Source organism: Palaemon carinicauda, chromosome 27 (assembly GCF_036898095.1).
Source record: "Palaemon carinicauda isolate YSFRI2023 chromosome 27, ASM3689809v2, whole genome shotgun sequence".
Classification (NCBI taxonomy): domain Eukaryota; kingdom Metazoa; phylum Arthropoda; class Malacostraca; order Decapoda; family Palaemonidae; genus Palaemon; species Palaemon carinicauda.
In genome coordinates this window covers 13,642,642-13,654,051 of record NC_090751.1, presented here as the reverse complement: position 1 = coordinate 13,654,051, position 11,410 = coordinate 13,642,642, and the positions used below count along the sequence as shown (strand labels likewise).

Sequence of the window (11,410 nt, the reverse complement as noted above, 5' to 3'; positions counted from 1 at the left end):
ATATATATATATATATAGCGGCAACCTCACATTTTCAGGTTTGATTTATTTGCCATTGAAGTTTTTATTCAAAACTTTCCAAATATATGAAGGGTGAATTCAATGGACTTCTCACTCGTGTCTTTTAATTTTATTTTTTTTAAAGTGCAATGCTGTATCCTTACAGCACTTGAACATGAGGGATATATATATATATATATATATATATATATATATATATATATATATATATATATATATATATATATATATATATATATATATATATATATATATAGTGTGTGTGTGTGTGTGTGTGTGTGTGTGTGTGTGTATGTGTGTGTGTGCGCGCGCTACATTATCTATGTAAGATGAAATATAAGGTAGCACTGGAGATCAAGGCAAAATTTCCCATTGATATTTCAACCTTTCTCATATATATAGCATTATTAATTTATTGCGCAATAATATATCCCAAACTATGCAATGGAATTCTTTACATTTTTTTCACTGAGGCCCAGAAGAATTTTGCCTCTTTTCTAAATGGCGTTGTCCCTTGTTCGAGTAAGAGAACTTTAAGAACAGTCCCGCATAAGGTCGTACCCTGTGACTGACAACGCCATCTATACTCACAACGGAGAGAACAGAAACTGAAAATAATATTCCCGAATCTATACTGTATTCCACCATACTTTCGCCATTTTCTGGTCTAACTGGGAAATAAAGATTCCAATGACCCCTTAGTATCTATGTGTAGGCAATAACTGTTGATCTTGAGGTGTTAAAATGACCATTCTACCTAAGAAGAAGCCCCAGCAGGCGTCGTCTGGTGGAGGAGAAGGGGAGACTGTAGAGCCACCGAATTCTGTCCCTCATCAACATCAATTGCCCATAGGCTCCATTCCAAATCACATTCAGGTATTTCACGTCGATGCGTAATTTCTTGTGGAATTTTAGCTTGTGTAATGAAAGAGCCGTATTTTGCATTTTTTAGAACAAAATAGCAAGAAATTGTCTCAAGTTTAGCCTAGACCCGAATGTCGACAACAATGGTGACCTACGGTAGGCTAGCTTACGTAGGAGCTTTTCATACTATGTAGCTTGTCCTTTAATCTAGGATAAGTCAGGTAATTTTTACTTGATTGTTTTAATATATAAGCAGGAGCGATATTAATTTCAAGAGTTGGCCTTCATTATTCGGCCTAATCTCTTATGCAGTAGGGCATTTATAGAGCAGGCCATCTTCGATCTTGTAAAAGGTTAGCCTAAGTTAGTCTTGCCATGAAAAGCGGCCACATTATTGTTTAAGGTTATCCTCTTCAGATATTTTTCTCCAATAGACCAGGATATTCATATCTTTCAAAGACCCCAAGTTTATTTTAAGGCAGAGGCAATAAATGGGGTGTATGTATGATGGCGGCCACCTGTATGTATTATTATGTCTAACTTAGAATATGGGAGTGTAAGGGGGGTTGTAGGTAAGTAGGTAAGGACATGGCTTGTAGGTTAGGTGGGGGGGGGAATATAGGTTTGTTGATGTCCATTTTTAATCCACACGGGAGGAACTGGCTGCTGATGTTCAAAGGCTCCGTTACATGTGCTTTTCACGCAGAATCTTACAGTAATGACGGTATTTTTGTAGTGAATTACAGGGCAATGTAACCTAGGAAAATAACTACTGTTTCTTACAGAAAAAATTACGCTCTTCAAAAATGACACTCGTTTCCGTCGCAAATGAATAGTTTCAGAAATATATATACATCTATATCCTACGATAATGGGGGACCCCCAGTGGGAACTCGGGGTTTTGGGTGGGGAAACGATATATAATTGTTTTCCTATAGTAAATAACGTGAATTAACCGAATTTGATGTTCATTTCAATCGGAAACAAACAGATCAACCAATTCGGATAACTTTGAGTTGCACGGTGTCACTTCTCTTACGAACGAACGATTACATTAGCAACGTTACCAATAATACACAGTGTTACCAACGTTGACGTATGGTACACAGAGTTACCAACGGCACGTTGACATTACTAAAGATAGTAATGATAGATATTTTCATATGTATTTTAAATAATTTCTCCTTATAAGTTTTACTCAATATATAAAAAGTACAAAAAGGGCACAGAACCTAACAAACCCACCTAACCCAGCCTAGTAGTATGACAGGTCACAAAATAACATTTGATCTACATCGGACGTTGGCAGCACTGGTTACTGTATTTTTTCATGACACAATCTTTGTAACGGCGCCTCCAAAGTTTATCCAAATATACTGTTTTGTATTTTCCTCCGGTTATTATAATTTCAAGAAGGTAATGTATAGAGAAGAAAAGGCTTGTTTTACGTTTATATATCGATTCCCCAGTATGTTTTCCCCACCCAAAACCCCGAGTTCCCACTGGGGGTCCCCAATTATTGGAGGATATAGATGTATATATATTTCTGAAACTATTAATTTGCGACGGGAACGAGTGTCATTTTCGAAGAGAGCGTAATTTTTTCTATAAGAAAAAGTAGTTGTTTTCCCTGTAATACACTACAATGAAACCGTAATGACACACTACATTATCATTGAAAAGGTTTACAGCCCCATTGGTTATTACGGTGTAATGGTCTGGTTTTCCCCCTGTCTGAAATTCCCCCTGGAGAAATATGGCCAGGATATATATCCCCCTCGGAGAATTTTGCCCTAGGATAATATTCCCCCCCTCTGGACCAAGATTCCTCCTTGGATTACCCCAACCCCACTGCTGTTATAAGCGTATGGTAATGGTGACATTGTCACGACACTGGCAATTCATTTAAACATTTGTATTCAAGAGGTGGGGTACACAAAGTTGAATTTGTATTGAGCAATATATTTTCACAATAAATCATACACAGGTCTGAGCACTTTTAGTAAAATCTAAGAATGTCAATCTTGCAATTTTTTTAAAATGAAATACGTGCTCTTCATTTCATGGTAGCGATTTACAAAAGATGCCTTGGGGGAAGAACGGTCAGGGGACGAAGACTTAACATTTACGTTAGTACAGTTTTCAAAGACAATATAAAAGTCCAAGTTTAGTATAAAAATGAGGGCTTTGTTTATGACGAGCAAAGGTCAATAATTGTGACAACTTATCAGATGGTTGCGTTAGGCCCGACTGCTCCATGTCCTGCGGCCATCGTAAGGCTTCATTGGCATTGTAGGGTGTGACCTCGTGACGAAAGAAGAGACTGGCCAATCATAGACACCCTCATCTCAGTAATCCAGATACAACCGGTAGGCCTACGCCCTCCTGAGCCATTGTTCCCTCAAGTCCCACCTTTCGACTCCCCCAGAAAATCTGCAAGATAAGGAGGGAGGCAGGAAACCATTCGTTGGCAATTTGGCATGGAGACAACCTCTTCTCCAGTGGATGCTGATAAATCACACTCCCCCCAAGCGAGCCGGTGACCAGGGGTCATTCACATGACCACAAACAGAGATTCACAAACGGTGTACGTGACAACATGTAGTCGTTACAGTTTCATAGTGACTTTTATGGTGGGCCTACACCTAATGTAGTAAACACCTTTTTAAAATTTCATTGTGTTATCCCTCAAACTTTAAAGTGCTGTAAGTGTGATTTTGAGTTATCTTTTATTGAAGACCGTCACTTTTTCATTGTAATTCAACTGTGAAGATTGCTAAGACAGACAAAGAGAGGCAAGTATCAATAATAAGGGAAGGAATTATTTGTGATTTACTTTTAGAGTTTGTGACTTGGGTAGGGATCCAGGGCTATGTCTGTGACCTCTGAAGGGGGTCAGTACTTAACTTCCGGCTATGTCTGTGACCTCTGAAGGGGGTCAGTACTTAACTTCCGGCTAGGTCTGTGATCTGGGCAAGTTTGTGACGTAGACAGGTTTTTGACCTAGGAATGACTGTTGAGGGACATTCCCCACCTGCTAGGTCTGTGACCTGGGAACTACTAAGTTAAGTTAGGTGGGTGTTAGGTTCTGTGGCCTTTTGAAAATCTCTAAAGTGTTGAATATTTATTTTTTTCCTGTTTTCGCTCACCCAAAGTCTCAGATTCCAACCTGTGTCCATTTGGAAAGGTGTGGGGATAACGCGAGAATGGTTTATTTTCTGTGGAAATAAAAGGTTAAAGCATCTATGTAAGGGGGAGAGAAATGGCCTTGAGGGGGTAAAATATCCTTGGTCTGAAACCCCCCCTCCCCCAGGGGGAATAATAGCCCAGGTTGCTTTTCCCAGAGGGTGGGGGGAATCTATCCTAGGCTAATTTTCCCCGTGGGAATTTCAGTCAAGGAAAAATTTCCTGCTACAACGGTATGGTATCAGGATGAGTTTTTTTTTTTTCAATAAAACCTTTCATTCATAGTGTAGGACTAAATGGGTAGCCAGATTGTTAATTAGAGAGCTAAGAAAAAGTTTCTGGTAAAAGCTCCAAGCATTTTTAACAACTTTTCTAGGTGAAAAGTTTTATTTTTCACTTTACACAGTCCTATGTAAACAACTCTTGTAGGGGATCCCTAAAGGAACCCAAGGTTTTTAAAGTGTAGGAAAGTCAAAAGTAATTAAAATGCAATGAGAAGAATGGTCTGAAGACAAAGTAGGCTTAAAACTACCTCTTTCATGCATACTGTATAATCATGATTGGTGATACTGTAAAACTAATTACAAAGACTAACAAGGGTAATACTGGGACTCCTGTTAACCTAACCTAGTTTGCTGGGTCCTGCTCGACTGCCCCCCCCCCCAAAAAAAAAAAAAAAAATTGACCGACTTTTCATATATAAATATACGGAAATGTTTCTTAGCTGTACTATTCAATTTTCAATATTAAACTTACCCGATAATCATGTAGCTGTCAACTCCGTTGCCCGACAGAATTCTATGGAGGGATACGCCAGCTATCACAATACTAGAAGGGGGTGTATTTACCAGCGCCACCTGTGGCCAGGTACTCAAGTACTTCTTGTTGACACCTCCTCAATTATTCCTCTGTCGTGCTTCCGGCAAGACGTTCTGGGATACGCTTATGTTCTTGGAGTATTTTCACGACTTTGGTGAAGTATTTCTCTTTGATTTCGGCTGTCGCTTTACTGGAAACTTCTATATTAGCTTAGTTAGCTTTTGGAATTAATTTGATTAATTATGGTGACGAGAGAGTATGAACTCTCGTTCACCTTTCAATGGCCGACCCTTCCCTTAGACGGAAGTGTTGGTGTCTAAGAGAGTATAGACTCTCTTTCTTAATTTTGCTTAACAAAAGTTATAGATTTATTTTATATCTCTCCGCCTCTTATAGGCCTCTTCGATTAACTTCCTTTTATTATAAACTCATTAAAATTAATTTTTATATTTGTTTATATTCGACCTTCCTAATAGTAGGCGGTCTTTTACCGAAGTTAATAAACTTTGAGCCCGTCATTTCGGTTTTACCTGTTAACATATTATGCTATTTCCGCCACAGAGTTTGAAAGATTTTCTTTGACAGTCTCGTACTGTTTTCAAAGTTGAACTAACGTTTTGTTTTGTCTCTGCAGTTGTTGACGTTCAGAACGTTCAACTTGCACTCTATCGTTACGATAGAGAAAGAATGTTCACGGTTTCACGTTGCAGTAAGAGTAACCGTGTCTAGCGTTTTGTTCATTCTTTCTTAACTTAATGGTTTTGATCCTAATAAAGGAACTTTTCAGTTTTTTCCTTTAACAATAATATGTTTTAACGATATATATGATTGGGCTCTTCTCTCAGGTTCTAAGTCAAGAGAGAGAGAGAGAGAGAGAGAGATAGAGACGGAGGGAGAAAGAGGATAAACGTTTCATTCAAGCCTGCCAGGCGTACGAGTAACGTCGTTATCGTTTTTGCTCTTCTCCCTAGTCTCTTTAGGGGAAGAAACTAAACGTTTCTAGAGTGATCTAGTGTTTAGTCTCTTTCCAACCACTGAATTATCTTTCATTAGATTTTTCTGTTACATTGTAATTCTGTTTTCGCAATTACTAACTTTGAGAAAGGATAGAATTGCGTATTTCAGGTACAAACCAATTAAAGTTTCGAGTTCAGTGAAATAAGTGCAAACAGAAATCAAAGTGATAAGTGATTAGTGCGTGAGGGTACTTTTGTGCGCGCCAGTCGTCCTCCCAGTCCGGGACCTCTTGCAAGCTCCCAAGCCCAGGGGAGAAGCAATGTCGAAGGGCATAAGGGTTCAGCAGGCCTTGATCGGCGCACAGAAGTATTCTCGGTGGTTGTGGGCGTGTCTTACCGAGACCGTCACTCCCACCCGCAGACGATTGAGCCCTTATTTTGCTCGTCTGCAGAAGAGATTAGGGGAGAAAATAAAGGCAGAGTAACGCTGGTCTCAGGTCTCAAGACCTCTTAAACGTTAAGTCCAGACCTATGCCAGACGTACGAAGTTAAAGTTCACAACCCGAATGCAGTCATTGGGTTAGCTCTGACTCTCCTCAGTCATCAGTTGATTACACTCCGCCTAAGAGGAGTAAGGTTCTGCCACAACAGATCTCTGCTGTTAAGGCTTTACCTCAGCAGAACTTAGTGTCTGCCGACCCCAAGTTAACTCTACTGCAGTCCATACAGTCACAACTTTCGGTCTTGTTGCGTGAGTGTCGGGCTGAGAGTGTTGCGCCTCCGCCTCCGCCTACACTCCCCCCCGCCTACACTCCCCCCCGCCTACACTCCCCCCCGCCTATGATCGCTCCGCCTGATCACAGTACCACCTGCCAGGCGTACGATGTTGTGAACTCTACTACAGTCCATGCAAGCACAGCTTTCGGACTTGATGCGTGAGTGTCGGGCTGAGAGTGTTGCTCCTCCGCCTCCGCCTACACTCCCTCCACCTACACTCGCTCCGCCTGATCGCAGTACCATCTGCCAGGCGTACGATGTTGTGGACTCTACTACAGTCCATGCAAGCACAGCTTTCGGACTTGATGCGTGAGTGTCGGGCTGAGAGTGTTGCTCCTCCGCCTACACTCCCTCCACCTACACTCGCTCCGCCTGATCGCAGTACCACCTGCCAGCAGTTCCACCTGCCAGGCGTACGATGTTGAGCCACGTGCTGAGTTTGCTGTTCCCTGTGGTGTTCAGCCTCCGCCTTCCTTAAGGCAACCTTTACATTGGGATCAGGAGGATTATACCTCTCTTCCTCCGCCTCCACTTGCTGCTCCACCAGTGATGCAACACTCGGTTGAGGTACAACAACCTCTCCCGTCCATGAGTCAGTCTCCTCAGCTCTCGCTGCAGCGAGCTCAACCCTCCACAAGGCAAGCACCACAACACCTTAGCCTTGCGCCTCAGGAGCCTCAGCTTGCGAGACATTTACCTTGTTCTGCGCAGCCTCTTCCTCATCGCGCTCCGCTCACACCACAGGAACTGGAACTTGCTACTCCTCTTCCGCCAACCGCTCAGCAAGCGCAACCCTTGGGTTCAACCACTCATGCTAGGAGTCAGCCTCCTCCACCCATGCGCCTTCCTTCTGCTTGTCTTTTATTCAGCCTTTGCAGACTGAGCCTCAGGTGTTCCCTCATCGGAGTCTTGAAGAGGAAACCACAACTATTGTTGTTCCTGCTCGTTCTGACTCTGCTGTTCAGCATACCTTACCTCCATTTTCATACCATGGTTTAAACCCCATGCAAGCATGCATAAAGCACTCTAGCACTGGTCATGGAATTTCTGAGAAATGTTAAACGCCATGCACACGCTCTGCTTTCCTTACAGCAGGCTCTGCTTACAGCAGGCTCTGCTTACTACATGCTCAGCATACAGCATGCTCTGCATTCAGCATGCTCTGCATACAACATGCTCTGCATACAGCATGCTCTGCATTCAGCATGCTCTGCATACAACATGCTCTACATACAGCATGCTCTGCATACAGCTTACTCTGCATACATCATGCTCTGCATTCCTTACCGCATGCTTCTCAACACATCTTGGGTTGTTGCCAACTCACTAGACTGTCAAGCAGTTTCATAACGTTGCCTTCTAGTCTGCTGCTTTTGCACCAGTGAACCCTCACTCAGAGAACTTAGCTTTTCTAGGATAAGGTCCCTGTAGATGAGAAAGTTCTTTTCTCCCTCCTTCTGATATTCCCTTGAGGACTCTGTCATTTGGAGGGAGCCTTTAGCTGCATAACCTCTTATGGACTTTTATTTAAGCATAACATGCTTACAGGGAAGGTAATGGTTCCACTTCAGCCGCTAATCCCGTCTGTTACCACACCTGCTCCCATAGACCTTGAGCTGTGTTGCATGACATGCAGTCCAAGCTTAGTCCTTGTTAGAGGATTTTTTGTTTACGGAGTCAATGTGTCACGGGGAAGACGTTCAACAACCAACAGAAGGGACTTGTTGTGACGCAGTGCGGCAACCTCAGCAACCCGTTAAGGAGTTGTCTGTACGACCCAGACAGTCTAGACAGATTCGGGTTGTCACTGTACTTCCTCGCTTGCCCATGATTGACAGTTTACAGACTGTGCAGCAGTATCATGATCTTGTGTCCGGCTCCGTCAGACGACTGGCTTTTAAGAGCTCCCACAAGTCGTCGCTGTCTGGAGATTTTCAAATGGACTATGGATCTGACCAAGGAACTGGGCCTCCTGGTCAATTTTGAGGAGTCTCAGCTCGTTCCATCCCAGACCATTGTCTCCTTGGGTATGGATCTTCAGAGTCGAGCTTTTCGGACTTGTCCGTCGGCCCCAAGGATCTTCCAAGCCCTAGAATGCATCCAGAGCATGCTGAGAAGGAACCGATGCTTAGTCAGGCAGTGGATGAGTCTAACAGGGACACTTTCATCGCTGGCCCTGTTCATCGAGTTAGGGAGACTCCACCTCCGCCCCCTTCAGTATCATCTAGCTGCTCACTGGATAAAGGACATGACGCTAGAGACGGGCTCAGTTCCTGTTTCCGAAGAGATGAGGTCTACTCTAACGTGGTGGAAGAACAGCATTCTTCTCAAGGAAGGTCTACCATTGGCTGTTCAGACCCCCGACCACCGTCTCTTCTCGGACGCATCGGACACGGGCTGGGGTGCGACACTGGACGGACAGGAATGCTCGGGAACATGGAATCAGGAGCAAAGGACACTTCACATCTATTGCAAGGAGTTGTTGGCAGTTCATCTGGCCTTGATAAACTTCAAGTCCCTCCAGCTTAACAAGGTGGTGGAGGTGAACTCCGACTACACCACAGCCTTGGCTTACATCTCCAAGCAGGGAGGGACTCATTCGAGGAAGTTGTTCGAGATCGCAAGGGACCTCCTCATTTGGTCAAAAGATCGAAAGCTCACGCTGGTAACGAGGCTCATTCAGGGCGATATGAATGTCATGGCAGATCGCCTCAGCCGGAAGGGTCAGGTCTTCCCCACAGAGTGGACCCTTCACAAGAATGTTTGCAGCAGACTTTGGGCCCTGTGGGGTCAGCCAACCATAGATCTGTTCGCTACCTCGATGACCAAGAGGCTCCTCTTGTATTGTTCTCCGATTCCAGACCCAGCAGCAGTTCGCGTGGATGCCTTTCTGCTGGATTGGTCCCATCTCGACCTGTATGCATTCCCGCCGTTCAAGATTGTCAACAGGGTACTTCAGAAGTTCGCCTCTCACAAAGGGACACGGCTGACGTTGGTTGCTCCCCTCTGGCCCGCGAGAGAATGGTTCACCGAGGTACTGCAATGGCTGGTCGACGTTCCCAGGACTCTTCCTCCTAGAGTGGACCTTCTGCGTCAACCTCACGTAAAGAAGGTACACCCAAACCTCCACGCTCTTCGTCTGACTGCCTTCAGACTATCGAAAGACTCTCAAGAGCTAGAGGCTTTTCGAAGGAGGCAGCCAGAGCGATTGCCAGAGCAAGGACGACATCCACTCTCAGAGTCTATCAGTCTTAATGGGAAGTCTTCCGAAGCTGGTGCAAGGCCAATGCAGTTTCCTCAACCAGTACCACTGTAACCCAGATTGCTGACTTCCTGTTACATCTAAGGAACGTAAGATCCCTATCAGCTCCTACGATCAAGGGTTACAGAAGTATGTTGGCAGCGGTTTTCCGCCACAGAGGCTTGGATCTTTCCTCCAACAAAGATCTACAGGACCTCCTTAGGTCTTTTGAGACCTCAAAGGAACGTCGGTTGTCCACTCCAGGCTGGAATCTAGACGTGGTCCTAAGGTTCCTAATGTCATCAGGATTTGAACCGCTCCAATCAGCCTCTTTTAAGGACCTCACATTAAAAACTCTTTTCCTCGTGTGCTTAGCAACAGGTAAAAGAGTAAGTGAGATCCACGCCTTCAGCAGGAACATAGGTTTCACATCTGAAACGGCTACATGTTCCTTGCAGCTCGGTTTTTTGGCTAAAAACGAGCTTCCTTCCCGTCCTTGGCCTAAGTCGTTCGAGATCCCAAGCCTGTCCAACATGGTGGGGAACGAACTGGAGAGAGTACTTTGCCCAGTTAGAGCTCTTAAGTACTATCTAAGAAGGTCAAAACCATTACGAGGACAATCAGAAGCCTTATGGTGTGCTATCAAGAAGCCTTCTCTACCAATGTCTAAGAACTCAGTTTCTTACTACATCAGGCTTCTGATTAGAGAAGCAAATTCTCATCTGAAGGAAGAAGACCTTGCTTTGCTGAAGGTAAGGACACATGAAGTGAGAGCTGTGGCTACTTCAGTGGCCTTCAAACAGAACCGTTCTCTGCAGAGTGTTATGGATGCAACCTATTGGAGAAGCAAGTCAGTGTTCGCATCATTCTATCTCAAAGATGTCCAGTCTCTTTACGAGTACTGCTACACCCTGGGTCCATTCGTAGCAACGAATGCAGTAGTAGGCGAGGGCTCAGCCACTACATTCCCATAATCCCATAACTTTTTAACCTTTCTCTTGAATACTTTTTATGGGTTGTACGGTCGGCTAAGAAGCCTTCCACATCCTTGTTGATTTGGCGGGTGGTCAATTCTTTCTTGAGAAGCGCCAAGGTTAAAGGTTGTGATGAGGTCCTTTAGTATGGGTTGCAAACCTGTATACTTTAGCACCTTTGAGTTGATTCAGCCTCCCAAGAGGAACGCTGCGCTCAGTAAGGAAGACGATCTTATTAAAGGCAAAGTAACGGTTCAAGTCGACTTCCTTACCAGGTACTTATTATTTCATTGTTATTGTGGATAACTGATTATATGAAATACGGGATACTTAGCTATCCTTTAGTCTTGTACACTGGTTTTTCACCCACCCCCCTGGGTGTGAATCAGCTACATGATTATCGGGTAAGTTTAATATTGAAAAATGTTATTTTTATTAATAAAATAAATTTTTGAATATACTTACCCGATAATCATGATTTAATCGACCCTCCCTTCCTCCCCATAGAGAACCAGTGGACCGAGGAATAATTGAGGAGGTGTCAACAAGAAGTACTTGAGTACCTGGCCACA

The 11,410-nt window shown here is 43.8% G+C and overlaps 1 protein-coding gene across 2 annotated transcripts in view; it reads left to right on the top strand.

Annotated features, from left to right (window-relative positions):
- The first annotated feature begins 579 nt into the window (after positions 1-579).
- Duba (Deubiquitinating enzyme A) overlaps positions 580-11,410 on the top strand; it is a 61,905-nt gene continuing 51,074 nt past the window's right edge. For both annotated transcript variants that reach the window (XM_068350750.1, XM_068350749.1), the window contains exon 1: positions 580-897. In XM_068350750.1, the coding sequence (XP_068206851.1) occupies positions 766-897 (132 nt within the window). In that variant the 5' untranslated portion in view covers positions 580-765. The remainder of the gene's footprint in view (positions 898-11,410) is intronic.